This window comes from Ruditapes philippinarum, unplaced genomic scaffold, assembly GCF_026571515.1.
Source record: "Ruditapes philippinarum isolate M1 unplaced genomic scaffold, ASM2657151v2 ctg3277_1_1_1_1, whole genome shotgun sequence".
NCBI lineage: Eukaryota > Metazoa > Mollusca > Bivalvia > Venerida > Veneridae > Ruditapes > Ruditapes philippinarum.
This window is the reverse complement of record NW_026851554.1, coordinates 100,644-121,231: the sequence shown is the minus strand read 5'-3', so window position 1 is coordinate 121,231 and position 20,588 is coordinate 100,644. Positions and strand designations below refer to the sequence as shown.

Sequence of the window (20,588 nt, the reverse complement as noted above, 5' to 3'; positions counted from 1 at the left end):
TTGATTTTTTTGTTCAACCAATTGTATGTTAGGATTAATTATAATAATTGAGCCGTGTCACGACAAAACCAACATAGTGCGTTTGCGACCAGCATGGATCCAAACCATCCTGTGCATCCGCACAGTCTCCATGCTGTTCGCTTACTAACTCTATTACAAGTAGAGAAACTGATAGCCAACAGAATGGATCTTGATAAGCCTGCGCATCCGCATTTGCTGGTCGCAAATCCATTATGTTGGTTTTGTCGTGACACGGCTCATATAGTTGGTACAAGCACCAAAACTAGTATAATTACATTGTTTTAGAAGTTTTGATTATTTTTATCTTTGTGTGGCATTATCAGATATCATTCCATCTTCACTCTCCACATTTCCAGTCAGTGAACAATAAAGTAATAAAGTTTTATTTGTTATTGTTTATTTTATTATTGACTGGCGCCTGAAGTAACTATATGTTTGAGATTCATCAGCCTCCATGCCGGTCCGCTGTTGTAGTTAAATCAAGAACGTCATTTTCATGCAGTAGCCTATTTTTCGTTAGTTGCTGAAAGGAGTCTTCAATACTTTCCAAGGCATCATGTTTCTAACAAAAAAAGCTCATGTTTCACACCCTATCGAGTTAGTCATGACAGGTGAACCAATTATCTCTGGTACTTGAGATGACTTGACCTGCCATGTGCCTTTTCTGCCATGTGCGTAAAGTTTTAGTACTTTCATGTAATCTTGATAAGCATTCCTGAACTGAAATCTTAGTTGTGTGACTACTTAGTTATGTCTGCCATTAGTAGTCAAGAATTTCTTTATAAATTGTATAAAGCTATATCTCTGCTGTAAAAATAATGGTCTTGAAATTTAGAAGAGAATACTTCTAAAATACCCCTATGAAAGAAATATGTTTGTATTTTTCCTATATAGCATAGCACATGACACTTTCAGGAAATCATTGCTAAAACCCTTCTTAAAATAGCAACATATTTTGTTTGGGAACGTTTTATTCTGTTTACGCGCAAATATTCATGTGTGTACTGTATTAAATGACAGAGACATTCTATCATAAAGTAAAACAGATTTTACTGTTTATAAAAATATTTCCTTGAGATATAGCTTTATACCCTTTAACATCTCCTTTGATTTTCAAAGAAATGATATTTCATTGTACGTGTACTTTGGTCACTGAGGCTGAATGTAGAGGTTACAGTTAAAATATAGCATTGCCTGGTGGTTTGCTGTAAATCTATGAAGTCATTATTAGTCCTTTCACGTCTTTCAAATAATGTAAAATACTCGTAAATAAATAAAATATGCCCCCCACACCAAGTGAAATTCAGGAATTCTTGAATTATATAAAACCTTTCAAACTGCATCTGGCTAAGGTATCATAGATCTATTACTAAAATATACTGGCTTTAGTGGTCTTAGATAAACTTGCAGCCAAGGCATAAGAATGTCACGCTGCACGTTTCATAGACACATTCATCTACTTGTATTGTATAAGCACATCTGCAGATGTTTCTAAATTTTCCAACATTCATAGTAATTACTGGTTGAATTCAGCAGGATTGTCATTAAGAGGCAGTTGTAGGTCAAAATGTATTTTTGACAGCCTTATAACTTAGCAAACACTGTGGTATGTCACATAATGTTATCAAAGCAAAAATGACCGCCTCATATTCAAACCAAACTATCTAACCCTGCAGGTGTAGAAAGGGAGACAATCATGGTTTGAAAGAAGCAGACATAACAATAGACCTATCTATGATCAGGTTTTATCAAATGGAACCTGCACCACTTCCAATTATAATCCTTCCTGTGGTCTCAATTGGTACAGTGATGGAATGTGAATCTGTCTACCAACACCACTTTTCATTTTTGCGATATTGAGTGACTTTATACATGTATAAAGTTGCCGTAACCAATTTCACTTCCTTCCTGCATCAAGCATATACAGGAAATAAACATACAGATGTTAAATAAAAAAAAAGACAAGCTGAATTTTATACTGTTTTATAATCATCATCAGTCATATAATATGAAATGATTTTGCAAGAACTATGCCATGATAGGGGGAAAGAATAATAGAACAACAGGATGACAAAAACACATAATGGAAGATCGGTCAGTGATGGCGAAGCAATAAAAACACCTATAAAAACTCCCTTCAAACAAGAGGGCCATGATGGCCCTGAGGTCGCTCACCTGTATATAGGCCCCCCCCCCCTCCCCGGGCCAATTTTTACCCAAGGGCTTTTATTTGTTTATTTGAACAGACTTGGTAGACACCCATAAGAAGATGTTTCATGCTAAACATCTAAGTTCTAGCTCATTGGGTTTTTTTAAAAGAAGATTTTTAAAGTTTTTACTATACACACATATAGTTAAAAACAATGACACCCCTGGGGCAGGGCCAGTTTTGACCCCCGGGCTTTTATTTGAACAAACTTTGTAGATATTTACTTAAAGATGTTTCATGCTTAATATCTAAACTCTAGCTCTTTTGAGTTCTTTAAAAGAAGATTTTTTAAGTTTTTACTATATGCATATAGGGAAAATCAATGACCCCCCTGGGGCAGTGCCAATTTTGACCCCAGGGCTTTTATTTGAACAAACTTGGTAGACACTCATTAGAAGATGTTTCATGCTAAATATCTTAGCTCTAGCTCTTTAGGTTCTTTAAAAGAAGACTTTTTAAGTTTTTACTATATGCATATAGGGAAAATCTATGACCCCCTGGGGCGGGGTCAATTTTGACCCCAGGGCTTTTATTTGAACAAACTTGGTAGACATTCACTAGAAGATGTTTCATGCCAAATATCTAAGCTCTAGCTCTTATGGTTCTTTAAAAGAAGATTTTTTAAGTTTTTACTATATGCATATAGGGAAAATCAATGACCCCCCGGGGTGGGGCCAATTTTGACCCCAGGGCTTTTATTTGAACAAACTTGGTGGACACTCACTAGAAGATGTTTCATGCTTAATATCTTAGCTCTAGCTCTTTGGGTTCTTTAAAAGAAGATTTTTTAAGTTTTTACTATATGCATATAGGGAAAATCAATGACCCCCTGGGGCGGGGCCAATTTTGACCCCAGGGCTTTTATTTGAACAAACTTGGTAGACATTCACTAGAAGATGTTTCATGCTAAATATCTAAGCTCTAGCTCTTACGGTTCTTTAAAAGAAGATTTTTTAAGTTTTTACTATAAGCATATAGGGAAAATCAATGACCCCCGGGGCGGGGCCAATTTTGACCCCAGGGCTTTTATTTGAACAAACTTGGTAGACACTCACTAGAAGATGTTTCATGCCAAATATCTTAGCTCTAGCTCTTTGGGTTCTTTAAAAGAAGATTTTTCAAGTTTTTACTATATGCATATAGGGAAAATCAATGACCCCCCGGGGCGGGGCCAAATTTGACCCCAGGGCTTTTATTTGAACAAACTTGGTAGACACTCACTAGAAAATGTTTCATGCCAAATATCTAAGCTCTAGCTCTTAGGGTTGTTTAAAAGAAGATATTTAAAGATTTTTCTTTCGGTTGCCATGGCAACCAGAGTTCTGCATGGAATTAAATTCTTTGAACAATTTTTAAAGGTGATCACCAAAGGAACATTCCTGTGAAGTTTGGATGAAATTGGCTCAGTGGTTTATGAGGAGATGTCATTTAAAGCAAAAGTTTACGGACGGACGACGGACGACGGACGGACGACGGACGGACGGACGGACGGACGCCGGACGAAAAGCGATCACAAAAGCTCACCCTGTCACTTTGTGACAGGTGAGCTAAAAAGCACGGAAGTACGATAATTCAATGCAAAGAGATAACAATTTGAAGTAAAAAGCAGGGTTTTTGCAGTAGGCACAGAGTTAACATTGTTAAACTGTTCATCTATTGTATCACCTATTGTTTAACATTGTTCGATACACAAGATGATGACTCCAATCTCTGGTAATGATAAAAATGTAAACTGGGAGCTAAGGATTCATCATTAACAGGTCATTACTACATGTACCTATACATTTAAAAATATGCCTTAGTTTGTCAGAAAACAGATATGTAAGTTTATCATTTGAAGAAAATTTAAAATATATATATATGTAAAAATTATGCCAGCTTTTTTTTGTGTAATCAAAACAGCTTTTTTTTTTGTATAAAGAAAATCAAAATTGATGTACAGACTCTTGCTAGACTAGTGTATTTTGAGACTGGGCCTAGCTCAATACTGCTGGCATAAACTGGACATTTCTAAGAATTCTGTGAATTTGTCTTTGAGGTTTTTTGTTGTTTTTTGTTGTTTTTTTTCACAGAAAAAGAGTAATTAAAAAATTGGTCCCTAAATAGTAAAATTATACAGAAGAGAAAAGTAGGTCCCACAATGCACTACATTAAACTTGGCAAGATTTGGTAATCTCCACTGTTTATTTTAACAACAAATGTAAATAAATATCTCAATAAAGATAAAAAATTTGAACAAACATTACTGACAAATTGAATTAACCTTAGAGTGCAAGTTTGTATGAAATTCCTATGTAAGTTGATTGTTTTTCTTTGGTTTCATTTTGCATTATGACATAACCACTATGTATGTGTTAATTGTCAGACTTCTTTCTCTATATGTCTTTCAAAATTTTTAACTGTAATCTACAGTAAAAAACTCAGATCCATTTTTCTTTTCATAAAATTTTATAAACATATATTTATATGGCAGTTATTTTGTGTTAATTAATATGCGAATGTGTTAAAAATTCAGGCCCATATGCCAACATAAAAGACAAAACAAGACAATTCTGTAAGAGTAAAAATAAAACTTCTGTAATATTTTGATTTGTACACGCATTTTTACACAAAAAAACCAAGTATAATATAATAAGAGAAGAGATATTATATGTATATATGTATGAATAAGGCTTAGCATTATAACTGTACAGAATAAATTATACACACTGCATTTACATTATATACACAGAGTAACTCAAGTTACTAGCATCAAACAAAAAACGGGACATAATATGCGGGCCATGCTGAAGCATTCAAATTATTCTAGAAATTAAATTTTGTTAAACAACTTTTCTTCTTAAAAAACAAACAAACAGGAAAACCTTTACAATAGGTTCACTCATTTATAGTGGACACACAGTTTTATAAGCTGGCTATCTAGAATAATTCAGATGTGGTGAAATTAAGTTTTGTGATCATTTTATAACTTTTGCTTTTTTTCTTCTTCATAACAGGAAAACCATCATAACACTAAATTAACTATTAAGTGAAATACATTTCATCTTTAAACTGTGCATTTCTAGAAAAGAAATTAAATTTCTATTACAAACTGTGCAGTTCAAGTAGTTTATCTTTAAACTGTGCATCATAAAAGAAAAATAAATGTACATATGTATATTTTTTATGATATATTATGCAACATTATTTGTTTAGAAAACACTGGAATTCCCTCAAGACTGTATTTAAGAATTTGGTAAGTATAAAAAATCAGTCAAATTCTTGATTTTAATTAAAACATACTTCTTTCTTAGTATGATATACATGACATCAAGGAATTACTTGCATTAAAATGGGAGTACATGTATTAATTTTCCTTTTTCTGTTTCAAATCCGAAACAAAGTTTATCTTAAAATCTTTATGGCCATGTTTGTTTATTTCTATTTTTAGTTTAAATAATCAAGAACAAAAAGAATTTCACTTAAACATCCTGAAGAAGATTCAAAATAAGGCAGCACAGTTTATGAAAAAAAATTAAAAGAAAATACGGCAGCAGGATATAATTAAGGCAAATTGTGTGACACAAATTTGTTAGCCATAAACAACATACATGTATATATAGAGCTATCAGCATGATTCAAAAATATATATAAAAACACAAGTCAAACAATTGTTTCATGTATGCTATGAAAATTTACATGAATTCAAAATGTGATATATATAGTAATTGTTGCAAGAAGAAACAGATCTCCATATGTAAATTGTAAGTTACAGATCTTGGCATGTAAATAAAGGTTTCCATCCCAACACTTGTCAAAAACTCTTATGAACTTAACCTTTAACCTCCTTTAATTTGCATAATGGACTTGACCTGCTTTCAATTTGGAACATTCTATTTATAGATTATGGGTTTTTCCATATCAAAATACTAAAATAGATTAAGAACAGTCAATAGGACAGAGCCGAGATGAAAACCTTTGAAATAAGAATGCCACTGTTGAGACGATTAGCCTTGGATAAAGTCATAAACATTATAATAGTTACTTTAAACATATAAATTAATTACCCTATCTAAATATAGTCCCTATGATAATCTTTAATAATAAATAATAATTAAAACTCTGATTAAGTTACAAATGGAATGAATGAATGTGCATGGTTTTGGTATGTTTTTTTTCCCACCCTGTGTAAAAAAGAAAAACGGTTGACCAATATGTGCGATGAAAGAATGATAGAATTATGAAAGAATTGAATGATAAAATAAACAAGAATGAATACTGGTATAGGAATTCTTTTTTTTTAAAATGAATTTTCAATGCTTTGTGAGTAACATCAATGGAAAAAAGGTAAAATGACTCTTTTAGTAACAAAATGTAAGACAAGTTACTTTTTTTTATATTTTTATAGCCATTTTTATGATAATGACACCTAATGATGTCATACATAATGAAATGTGATGATGTCATAATTTAATGATTGAAAAGTAATGATATATACCACAGCTTTAATTGAATGGACTGGATTAGAAACACCTCGTTCAGCTAAAATCTTGTTGTGTGTATGTTGTACGGGAACACACATAGGATAAAGATGAAATCAATGGCCGAGAGTGAGAATAATTACAGTCAATTATTCATTAAAAATTGTATTTTTACTGGAGTAATAAATTTCATAAACAGCCATTTCACACAAAATTTTGTTAATAAAGTTCTACTCCATGCAATTAAAGCCGTGTGTATATACTAAATGACTGATAACAGAATGAATCTGACATAAACATTTACACAATGTTCCCCCTTTATCCTATGAACATGATGTATTTGTGTACAAATTAAAAAACTTTTGGTGAGCAAACATTAACAGAATTAATATAGAAAACAGAACTTTTTGCATAATCAATACAAAAAAAATAAAAAGTACAAAACTAATCACATGATACTATGACATTGTTCATTTTCAAAGTCAAACATAGGTGAAACTTGCAATTAAACGTATATTATGCTAAAATAAAAAAATTCTAACATTTATTTTTTTTATAGCTCCTGCACTTCTGAATTTTTATTTGTAATATGACTTGTCATGCTTACAATATGGAACTATCAATTGATAGCCTTAAAGTATTTTGATAATAGCAACCAACGATACGGATTCTGGTATAAAGCTGGCTAGAATATGCCAGGCTATCCCGGCCCTATACTGTCAATACAGACATGTCAATATTTGTTGTTAGAGCACTAACATATGAAATCTTACATTTAAACAAATGTGTTGGTCAGCATAAAACAAAGCCTTTATAACTAAATATACATCAATCCATCTGTGTGCTGTAAATATTCCATTACTTTAATTCTAATGTTTACTTATGAAACAAAATTCCTTATAAAAATAAACAATATTCTGGGCACAAAAGATGGGCATATGATACATGTACCTTTAAAGTGAGACATGAATTTGGTTACTATGTAAAACATGTACACATCTGTGACAACAGAGCATGTTTAAACACTGGCCAAAACTGTTGAAATAAAAATCTAAATAATAGTGCAAAATAACTGATAAAAACTACAATTCTTTATATATAAACATAAGAACCCACACAAAATAAAAATATGATGTTCAGTTTATATAATATATATTTAGTCTAGACATAATTACTTATTAATTAATTACCATTAATTTTTGTAATGTAAGGTATTGAATGTTTTCCTTCCAATGAAATATACTTTCCATGTACACATAAATGTGATATATTAATAACATTATTTAAATTTTAAACTCTATTTTTGCTTTAATGAAAAATGTGATATGAAAAATTGTGTCTGTACTTTTTTCTTAAGCTCTTGCTTTTCCAAGTATTTCTTGGATATGTTATGTTTTACATGTATATATATGAAATCCAATTACCGGTAAACACACTACTGGGTTATGTAGGCATCTAAATAAAACACCTTTGAGAATAAATTGCCATGAAACCTATATATTCTAAAATTTGGGAAATAATTTTGAATATCAAAATGCCATAAAAACAGGTAACAGCACATTTTCATTACCTGCCCCCCCCCCCCCCCAAAAAGGGAGATAATTTTGCTTATCTGGTTAAGACAATGTAACAATGTTGCCAAAGAAAATTGGTTCATTCCACTGAAAGATACTATATTATGAGACAAATTCATTCCAATTTCTATAGTAACTAGTATAATGCCTGTACCATATTTCCTATCTACATGTTACAACAGTGCTTGAAATGCAAGTAAATTCTTTAAAAGAATGGAAGTAAACAAAATTAGAAGGCACAATTTAATTGAAGCACAAAATGTATAAAATATTGTTAACCAACCATTACATTAAATAGAATACTTGTATACAATCCATCCTCTGTAAAGGTGTTTCAGAGATTCTAAAATAATGACCTGAAGCACATCTTACAAGTGAACTTATTATCTACCATGTTAATTAAAAGAGGTATGAAAAAGCAGTACGAGTCACCTAAACAAATAATCTACAAACTATAAGGCATACTGAAATCACTTTGTAGATGTTTTCATGATGTTATTCATCTCGGAGCTGGGGTTTTAACGCACAGACACTGTAAAGGTCATAATTACAGAGACTTTCTAGTTCAAATGGTGAAGATAAACCTCTGGCGACCCTTTACACTTTAAAGAATAAGCAGGCACAAAAGTGAACCTAACTACCTTTTATGAGTCCGCTAGAGGGCATTCTTATATTAAAGCTCTTTGTTTAAAGGTGTTTATTTTTATAATCTTTTGTTTTGATGGGTTGGACTGTTAATGGGTTTACAAACGGGTTAGACTGTAAACATAAACTACAATTTTGAACTCCACCTGTACAAACAAAACAATTACATATGATACATAAAACTTAGGCTTCCATAATAATAATCTTTGGCCTTTATAATGGTCCTCTTAAGAATTTTTTCAATTTTCTTAAAAATATCGAAAATAAGTATGTATGCATTTCGAAAAGATAATAAAGACCAAAGGGTTTAAATAAGCATTTTTGTGTCATAAACTTTTAACAATAGGGTACGAAATCAAGTCTTGCTTATCAGACTTGTACGAAAAAATATTTTATGACATTTTTATACAAATGCTTACACTGGAGTCTGGAAATAAACCATGAATGTCAGAAAAAACACAGGATTGCAAGAGTAACTTTCGAAATGAAAGTACAACATTAACATTTTTACAGGTTGGTTTGAGTGACTTTCAACAAGGAAATACATTTCAAAAGTACAACATTTAGGTTTTTACTGATTGGTTTCAGTGACTTTCGAAAAAGGAAATACAACATTTAAGGTTTTACATGTTCTAAAAGTTACAAAATAAAGTATCACATTGTTCCAAGGTTGTCAACATATCCGTCTTCACAATGAATCAATCCCCAATACGAAAGATTTTCAGGACTACAACATATATGTATAATATGTAACATGTTGCAAAATATCTAATACAATATGAACGTTGATTGAATCACAGTTTATGTAATCACATTCAAACATTTTAACCATCACGACTGATTATAAAATGGCAAATTTCACAGACATCTTTACAATGTACATGCTGATACATGTTCATAAGCACTATTTCACAGGTAGTCTCAAACAATCAGTATTTTGTACATATATAAATTACTTTAAACTGTCCGTCCGATATTTTTGTGTCATAAACATACTGTATACAGTACAAAGACCATTCTTCTGTTGCCAGTTGCTTAGTAACTTTGTTGCCAGGTGTCCAAATGGTTGCCAGGATACCTAGTAGTTGCTAGGTGACCAAGTTGGTATATTACATAGCAGTTGCTTAGCAACCATGCCAAATATCAGCTTGTGGATACATTAATACTATTCATGACAAAGCTGAGACATGTTGCTATGGTAACATCAAGTTATAACAGTTAATATCACTATATTAGATATCACATACTTATAAAAACACACAAGTTTATCAAACATTTGATGCAACTGGATGTTTTGAATGGGTTGCTATAGCAACAAGGGCAGCCACTGTGCTAGCAACACGATGAATGCCTTTCTCTGCCAAAATGTCACTAGATTCACAGATCTGGTCCTGAAATAAAACACAGTATAATCTATATATTTCTAACTAGAACTCCGCGAGTCGGATGTGTCGCCTTGTGAACAATGTAGTTTAGGAGAAATGGCCAGGACAAAAATGAAATATGAAAAATAACAAAGGGCAATAACTCAAAAAATAAGAAATGCAGAGTATCAGTTCTTATGCACTGCACTTTTTCTTAATGAGATCTATCATCCTATGAAGTTTCAAGTCCATAACTTTTATACTTTCGGAGAAATGGCCTGGACAAAAATTAAGTATGAAAATTAACAAAGGGCCATAACTCAAAAATTAAGAAATGAAGAGTACCGATTCTTGTGCACTGCACTTCTTCTTAATGAGATCTATCATCCTATGAAGTTTCAAGTCCATAACTTTTATACTTTCGGAGAAATGGCCTGGACAAAAATTAAGTATGAAAATTAACAAAGGGCCATAACTCAAAAATTAAGAAATGCAGAGTACCGATTCTTGTGCACTGCACTTCTTCTTAATGAGATCTATCATCCTATGAAGTTTCAAGTCCATAGCTTTTATACTTAAGGAGAAATGGCCCGGACAAAATTAAAGTATGAAAATAAACAAAGGGCAATAACTCAAAAAATAAGAAATGCAGAGTACCGGTTCTTGTGCACTGCACTTCTTCTTAATGAGATCTATCATCCTATGAAGTTTCAAGTCCATAGCTTTTTTAGTTGAAGAGAAATGGTCTGGACAAAATTAAAGTATGAAAATTAACAAAGGGCAATAACTCAAAAAATAAGAACTGCAGAGTACTGGTCCTTGTGCACTGCACTTCGGGTTATTGAAAGAAGCATGCATACCAAGTTTGAAGTCAATCAGACTTATAGTGACTGAGTTATGCTCCGGACAAGCTTTAGGGGACGCCGACAACGACACAGACGCTGCCGCCGACGCCGCCGACAAAAGTAACCCCTATATGTCACCTTTTCAAGGCGACACAAAAATGTTAGCAACTATATGACAAAATTATAGACCAGGAGCTACCAGTTAAATGGTACAATTGACTTATCTTGATGCTTGATAAAGTCTGGACAAGGCAGGATTTTTCCATGTTCATAAAAGGGAATAATTCAGTAAAAATAAATGATAAATTCACAGGTTTTGGACAGTGACCTACAGGTCATCCTTAACACATGTGACTTTTCAATAGAACACATTTCATAGTTGTTCAGTTACAAATTCTCAAAGGAAAAAAAATATTGTGACAAAATAGAAGAGCTATATTGCTCTTCAAATATTCAAGTTAAAAATATGAAACTAAAAACCGACTGATTTCCCAGCAATTAGCCATATATAAACAGGTTAACACTATACATTTAACAAGACAATTAATTACTTTATATCCAAAAAACCCATAAAATTTCTGTTGCAATCTTTTAAATATTTTTTTCATTAGAACATTATTCAATATTAATAAAAATACAAACTATCGCATTTTTTGTCATATTACAAACCAGTATTTTTACATCATTGTTCATTAAAATTTAATTTCTCTGTAATTTATAATGATATATTACACTCACCTTACTCATCAGCAACCAGGACCCTTTTCCATACAAATAAATATAAAAACTTACCTAACTTCAAACAAGAGCACCAGATGCCATGTTTATGCTTGTCTAAATTCTAAGTTAAAAAGGGACACAACTCCAAAAATATTGCTGTCATAATTATGTCCCTTGTCTCCACCTTGTCATGAGAAGAAAAAATATTTGGAGTCTCGTGTTGATAACTTTAAAAATGCTTAAATAATGGGATGTATTAATGTTTTTGTATGACACAATCAACGCAGCAGCAGCAATCATAACAGTTTGACTTTCACTTTGCAACAAACAAGTCAACAACACATTAAACAGCATACATTTTGATCAAGAGGCTTTTTTTCCCTAAAAAAATCACAAAAGTTTTTGAAGTTTTTAGACATTTCTTTTCTATACAAATTAAGATCTTATAGCAAGAATCATTTTTTAAAGGGGGGGTGAAGCTTTCCAGATTCCCCTCTAAGTCAATCTCTTCCACAGACAGACATCAGAGTAGAACCACTGATGTCTCCAGCAAGCTAGCTGAAGAGATTCCTATAATGGTAGAACTAAATCTTTCACTAGTCATAGTGGATACACAAAATCACTGTACAATAACCTGCAAGCCTTTATATTCAATATGTACCCTGTCTTGCAAGCTTATATGCATTTACAAGCATGTATTACTTCCAATCACTGTGTCTTTCTTGGTAGTCTATATATTTCAACTTGAACCTATCTTGCAATAACATCAAGTAGATTTGTTTTAACACTGTGTGGTAGAAATTGAACCCACCAAGGCGAGTGTCGAAGGATTTTAATGAAGTCACCTTAACAATTTAATCACGAAGAACCCCCACATTAAAAGAACTAATAAAGTACTCCTTTAAAAAGATGATGACCAATAATGACACAAAATGGGGACCATTGTAAGTTGTAACATGGAACATGTCAGGAATAGTTACATGTCATTAAAATTAATCAATCTGTAAGCATTTTCGGTTGACTCACTTGTTAAATATTTAGCATGAAACAAAAATGATATATGATAACCGGAGCTTACCTTAAGGGTTCATACACATGTGACATGATTTTTATATTTATGAAGACAATAAAGAAACAATTTTAACCATTTATTGCTGTATCTGGGTAAATTGGCATTTATCAAATAAACCTCAACAAAGAAAAACATTTAACAGAAAATATAGATAAACAAATCATTGCATTATTAACACACAAGCAAAATATGAATTAGTACACAAGCTTTACATCTTTCTAAAACAACCAGTGAATTATAAATTAACTAATTATCACATCAAAAAAAAACCCAGGCAATATTCAATTTTATTAACCTGTCATTTACACAAACAATCACTCACCTGTATATAGGCCCCTGGGCCAAGGTCCATTTTAAACCATGGGGTTTTATTTGAACAAACTTGGTAGACACCCATTAGAAGATGTTTCATGATATTTTTAAAAGAAGATTTTTTAAGTATTTACTATATACATAAAAGGAAAAACAATGACCCCCTGGGGCGGAGGATGCTTCATGCTTAATACATGCCTAATATCTAAGCTGTAGCTATTTGAGTTTTTCAAAAAAAAAGAAGTTTTTTTTTAGTTTTTACTATATACAAATAAAGAAAATCAATGACCCCTCGGGGCGGGGCCAATTTCAACCCAATGGCATTTATTTGAACAAACTTGGTAGGCATTGACTAGATGATGTTTCATGCTCAATATTTAAGCTCTAGCTCTTTCGGTTTTCTAAAAGAAGATATTTTAAGTTTTTTCTTTCGGTTGCCATGGCAACCAGAGTTCTGCTTGGAATTTAATTCTTTGAACAATTTTTAAAGTTGACTACCAAAGGAACATTCCTGTGAATTTTGGATGAAATTGGCTTAGTGGTTTATGAGGAGATGTTGTTAAAGTAAAAGTTTACCGCCGGACGAAAAGCGATCACAAAAGCTCACCATATCACTTTGTGACAGGTGATCTAAAAAGAGTTATCCTGTAACTGCACTAAGGTGACAAATGAATTATGAATAACCAGTTCAACAATTACAAAGACTAGAACAGGAAAATTATTAATCCTCAAACAGCAATTTATAAATATGAATACACTGTCTGTGACTTGTAAATTTGTATATTCCAGAAATGAATTGTAAATTTCATCTGTAATTCATTAAATCACAACCTATGAATTATAAATACACAACCTTTGAATAGTAAATAATTATTCTTCAAGTAGTAGAAAAAACATAAATATTTATCAACAGACAAAATATGGTCCACATAAGAAAAACCCATTACTATAGACAGGTTGCAATGACAATTTTAACCACAATAGATGCATGTCCTTTTACCAGTTAATTAATACTTACTGCTTTAAAATACGTATTTGATGGAATGTAACTGTAGATTGGAATGTTTTAACACATACATAGGTCAGACTTAACATATAGTATATAGCAGCAAATTATAACACTGCAGTGCACATTTGTAACATCATTTTTCATTGGATAATTGTGACATTTGCATCATCTATAAACACAGCTGCAGTAGATTTGTGAAGCAATTTCAATTTGTTTCTAATCGAGGAAGTTTGCAGTATTATAAATTTCTTATAAAGATTTTTTACAGCTTATATAACCAGTTATTTACATTTAATTTATATAAACACAGATCTTTCTTGAAACATTCATTTAAGTATATGCATTCAAAAAAGTGCAAAAATACTTCATGTATAAAAAATATCAGATCTTTAATGTGTTAAGAAAAGTTGAGAAAATGATATAATATATATATATATATATAATATATATATCATTTTCTCAACTTTTCTTAAATATTAAAAGGACTCCACTGGGTTTTTGGACAAGACTATTTTTAACATGACCAGACTGGAAATATTATTCCGAGATTTGTATACCATTTTATATAAGTCTGAATTGATAACTTGTGTACAAATTTTCAGATCATTCTCTCACCCTGTAATACAGAATTATCAAAATGACCCAAAAATGAAAAGCGTTGCAATGCTTTTCATTCCAATCAGGCAAAGAATTGCACAAAAAATTTATATTCAATATAATTATGAGAATATTTGTTCATTATTCTGTGCAGCTTTAACATTTTAAGTGCTGCACTTTCTCTATTAGAATAGAATCTCAAATTTTATGTTTTTCCGACCTTTCGACCTCAGTGGAGCTCCTTTAAATACTATGTACAGATATGAGATTCTTCGATGTTTAAATTGTATGTTGTTACATGTATATATGAACATTTAAGTGGTATGAATGAAATGACTGCACAATATCATCTTCACATCACATATTTTACGATAATTGCACTTAAAACTTTGTATGACACTTGTATGTACTCCAAAAATATAAATAAAAAATTCACACTTCTTGACTTGATATAAATATCGTTATCTGTTTTTAACATCAGCAGAATTATCATTGTTAATGAAACCCGGAAGCAACAAATCTTCTTCCTTTCTTTCTGTCCAACATGAATATCACAGCAAAATATTTATACTTCCACAATGCCTAGTTGACAAAGCTTTGAAAAATGGCTATACTATGACTACAATCATGAAATTTCTAGTTTTAGCCATGATGACCTTATCCCGATCTACCTAAAACCCAAAACTAGCAAACCATGGATGCTACATGTACCTAACACCAAAATTCCAAATGTATTAAGTTATCAGGCGGTAAATACAGGTGCTATTTATGACAGTAAGATAGAGTAATGTAAAGACAATAGACAAAGCAGCAACTAAATGCCCTACCAAAAACTTTTTGAGGAGCATTTACACCTAAAGACACTGCATGTTAACATTAAACAACTAAAAGATACAAGTACAATGTAGGTTAGCGGACCCCAGATATAATCAAATGTGTTATTATGCTGTTATACTGAAATTTGTTGAAGTTGTAGAAAAAAATATGTTAAAAAGAGCGGTTGAGATGACAGTACCAAATAAACAATCGTGCCAATATTGTTCAATATCTAGTGTCCGCTAAACTAGATGTGCTCCCAATAACAATACATTATGTTGTCTTTAAACAAAATGGCAGTAACTTGTATGAAAAACATCCGACATCTTGCATGAAGCACATGAAATTTAGTTTCTTCTTTAAAATTATAAGACACAAATACTAAATTAACAATAAACAAAAGTATAGGAGTATTGTTTGTAACAATTTTAAACAATAAAATGCATTCTATTAAAAAATGCAATCAAGTTAGTAACTATGTAAAACCATTCAGATGTTATATAATTCTCACTAGCTATGAAAACTGAGAAAACACCTAAGTATTGTGCATTACGGTAATGCATATAACATTTTCCATCTACATGCATTTTCCATCTTCATTTGTTTGACCAAAACTCCTATCATAAATTTTGGATCAATGTGAAAAGTGTATTAATTTTAAAACCTTCATCCTATTGTATTTGTACCTCAAAAAACTTTTTAAATGTTTGTCAACATCATTGCCAGCCCTTTTGATTATTACAAAAAAGTATTTGAAGGAGCTTCAATGAAGCTTTTTTTCTTTCATAAAAATTTCTAAAAATATCTACCATTACATTTTCCATCTAAAAAACAGAACTTTCTCAGTTTCCATTACATTCAGAAGAAAATCAAACCAGTCACCATGCGTAAAATAAACAACAATAAAGCAGGTCTAGCAAATACTGTATAAAGTCAGATCTGTTTATGTAAGTAGAAAGTGACACATATATATATATAGTACAGTTCCTGAATAAAGAAGAATAAGAGATCTTGATAGACAAAAACATAAATCCCCGTCACCGTTCACCATGCAAGTACAAGAAATAGCAAGTGGCTACAAATATTGCTAAACAGAGGTAGGTTATGAGGACATCACGTCGAGCAATTAGCGGAGACAGACGGGTTAATTCCGACACCAGGAGAGCGACACTAGCAGGCCGACACCAGTCAACAATATCGTCACATGCACACAGACAGTCCTGAAACGAGACGAGTATTGTTAACAGGTGCCCGCCATTCCCTAATGTGCTATCACTAGTAAGTTAATTTACATCTATAAGGTCACATCAAAATAAATGTTGTTAATTGGAAAATGTTTCACAATGTCCAATGGTACAAGAAAATTAACACAAAATTTTCATGCATTTTTTTTCTCTTTCTTTTTTCTTTCTTTTTTTTTTATTTATTTTTTTTTCCATATTATATATTTAAACACACATCTAAATTTAAGAAATACTTAGAACAAGGACAAATAATTCTTTATTAGTGAATTTAATGTGCTGTTTTTACTGATGACAAAAGATCATGGACAGACATAACTAACAAGCAAATATTTTGGTGCGACCTTTTAAAAATATACTTTATATAGCATATATACACTGTATAATGGTCTAAAATAAAAATTGCATATATATTTAAAAGCATTCCCACAGAAGAACCCAATCACCATGCTTGAATATATATATCAACATATGTAAAATAAATGATATATTCCTCTACCAAAACAAAGAAACTAACATAGCAGAATAAACACAGCAACCTTTGTTAAAATGATTGAAAAATAGATAAATCATGCCAAATGCACCAAATACAGGCTTTTTGAAATTCAACTTTTAAGGGGTCTATCAGATTTTGTAACACTTTTAGTAATTTATTTCACAATTAAATATTTAGATAGTCTTTAAAAATATCATAACTAGAAGAAAGAAAAGTTATACAAAAAGTTTATTACTACGTCAATGATAAATTTCATGGGAATCAGTAACTTAATGTTTTAGCCTCTTTGTAGAATCAATTATTAGTAAAAGATATTATTCAATACAAGATCATTTTTTATATTTCTTGTGAATAGGTTACTCATATCTAGGATAAGATCATCTTTTAACTCTGCAAACTTCTGCAGTTTGGCTATATGTAAATAAGAACCTCTTTACAACAACACGATCATTGTACCTTTCTAAACTTTAACATTTAAATGATGATTTAACACAGAATTTAACCTTTCTAGAGCAACAACTCTCAGCAACAACAAAAATCTTTGCCCCTCCCCCCCACTGCCCCCACCCCACACACAACAAGGAGGGCAGTACTCTGCAGACACTATACTCCTCATGCTAAAATAACTAGCATTTTGTTTGATTTGCTATGATCTCACATCAGCACTGTAATTGGCATACTTTCTAAATTTAGTTACAAGTTAAGGAAGACTTCATATGCCCCTCTGTGCATTATTTAGGCATTAACCCCTCAACCACAGAGGCCTCAAGGTACTAAAGTAAGGGGCATATAATTTACCTATATTTTGGAGAGCTAATAAAACAACTTTGTCAGTTATTTGTCACAGATTATATAGTAAGGGAGATAAAAATTGCCTTTATTTTTGAGACCAATTGAAACAACTTTGCCTGCTATTTGACACAGTTTATATAATATATCCTTATAGTAGTCACTTATTTCATCGATTACAAATTTTCTTGAAAATCAACATTGTGAAAATCTTTGTAAAGTCCACCTACCTTTCTACACTGTTAACACACATAGAATCAAATAATTCACCATCTTTGCTAATGCAAATTTAACATAAAACAACTACTTTTTACCCACCTTGAAATTCTTGGTATATGGAACATGTTAACACCTTCGATGATCATTATTCACACATACAGAATACAAATATTCTTGTACAGAATAACTTAACCTGTCATAAACCATTCTTTTATTCTTCCTCTCTGAGCTGGGATTATATTTTATTAAAAGAAACAAATATATATTATAAGTAGTATTTCAAACCTTTGGTACACCTATTTTCCTACAGGCTTCTAGAAAATTTTCTACATTCTTTCTACATTTTGGTGGCGTCAATTTGGGCTGAAAAAAGAATAATCAAAATATCAATTTGTACCAGATTTTTCATTAAATGACAGACAGCTGAAATACATTGTATTATTATTCTATTTTTTCATGCATTGTAAAGAAAAAAAAGATTGAAGAAGTGTATGCGATAGATTCAACAACAAGAGGGCCATGATTGCCCTGAAATTACTCACCTGTATATAAACACCCAAGGCGGGGCCAATTTTAACCCAGGGCTTTTATTTGAACAAACATGGTAGACACCCATTTGAAGATGTTTCATGATAAATATCTAAGCTCTAAGAAGATTTTTTAAGTTTTTACTATACACATATAGGGAAAAACAATGACCCCCCCCCCCCCCCCCGGGCGGCCAATTTTGTCCCAAGGGCTTTTATTTGAACAAACTTGGAAGACACTCACTAGCAGATAATTCACGCTTAATATCTTAACTCTAGCTCTTTGGGTTTTTAACAAAAGATTTTTTAAGTTTTTACTATACATATAAGGAAAATCAATGATCCCCAGGGCGGGGCCAATTTTAACCCCAGGGCCCTTATTTGAACAACAATGGTAAACACCCATTAGAAGATGTTTAATGCTAAATATCTTAGCTCTAGCTCTAAAGGTTTTTTAATAGAAGATTTTTTAAGTTTTTACTTTATACATAAAGGGAGAAACAATGACCCCTTGGGGTGGGGCCAATTTTGACCCCTGGGCTTTTATTTGAACATATTTGGTAGTCACCCGCTAGAAGATGTTTCATGCTTAATATCTAAGCTCTAGCTATTTGGGTTTTTTAAAAGAAGATTTTTTAAGTTTTTACTATATACAAATAAGGAAAATCAATGACCCCCCGGGGCGGGGCCAATTTTGACCCCAGGGCATTTATTTGAACAAACTTGGTAGACACTGACTAGATGATGTTTCATGCCAAATATTTAAGCTCTAGCTCTTACGGTTTTCTAAAAGAAGATATTTTAAGTTTTTTCTTTCGGTTGCCATGGCAACCAGAGTTCTGCTTGGAATTAAATTCTTTGAACAATTTTTAAAGTTGACTACCAAAGGAACATTCCTGTGAAGTTTGGATGAAATTGGCTTAGCGGTTTATGAGGAGATGTCGTTTAAAGTAAAAGTTTACGGACGGACGGACGCCGGACGAAAAGCGATCACAAAAGCTCACCATGTCACTTTGTAACAGGTGAGCTAAAAATATAAGCTTTTTGCTGTAAACAGCTTGTTAACTTTTCAGATACACCGATGATGTAAACATCAGAAGGCGACTTCCTTGCATTACTGGTGGGCCAAGCCTTTTTTTTTTTATAATTATTATTAGGTTTAACATCGCATCACATGGCCATTTCCAGCTTAATGGGAAGTAGATCTTTAAGTGCATTATTTTGTCAGTGGTTAAGATCCTTCAACATATTCTTCAACCTGAATCTCAAGAATAATTTCCTGATCATTTTATATATTCAACAATAAAAAGTCAATTTTTGACAGCAAATCTACATATTGTCCCTTTAATATGTATTAATGCAGACACATAACTATTATGCCAAAGCGAAAAATATTCACATATTTCATATCATACAACTGTAAACAATTTTCAGGAAATTATACCTACCACAGCCGGTGATGGTACATGTACACTTGCCACAGATCTTGGTCGTATCTGATTGGCTAGATGACACAATAATACCCCATCACTTAATGCCTCCGACAGATTCTCTGGCAGTGTTCGTTTTAACCGTGTTGATATAGTCTGTAAATATAGAAATAATCATTACATTATAGCAAAATTTCTTGTTCAATATCAGGTCATTTGGACATTCTTATGGGTAACATTTT

General features: G+C 31.9%; 1 protein-coding gene across 6 annotated transcripts in view; it reads right to left on the bottom strand.

Moving 5' to 3' along the window:
- Nucleotides 1-9,059: 9,059 nt before the first annotated feature.
- Nucleotides 9,060-20,588, bottom strand: part of LOC132743618 (DISP complex protein LRCH3-like) — a 75,958-nt gene continuing 64,429 nt past the window's right edge. For 5 of the 6 annotated variants that reach the window (XM_060732195.1, XM_060732404.1, XM_060732262.1 and 2 more), the window contains 3 exons: nucleotides 20,365-20,502; nucleotides 18,675-18,752; nucleotides 15,264-16,864 (listed from right to left, as the gene is read on the bottom strand). In XM_060732195.1, the coding sequence (XP_060588178.1) occupies nucleotides 16,682-16,864; nucleotides 18,675-18,752; nucleotides 20,365-20,502 (399 nt within the window). In that variant the 3' untranslated portion in view covers nucleotides 15,264-16,681. Of the gene's footprint in view, nucleotides 10,301-15,263; nucleotides 16,865-18,674; nucleotides 18,753-20,364; nucleotides 20,503-20,588 lie in introns of those variants that run through there. The other variant, XM_060732335.1, reaches the window with a different exon arrangement.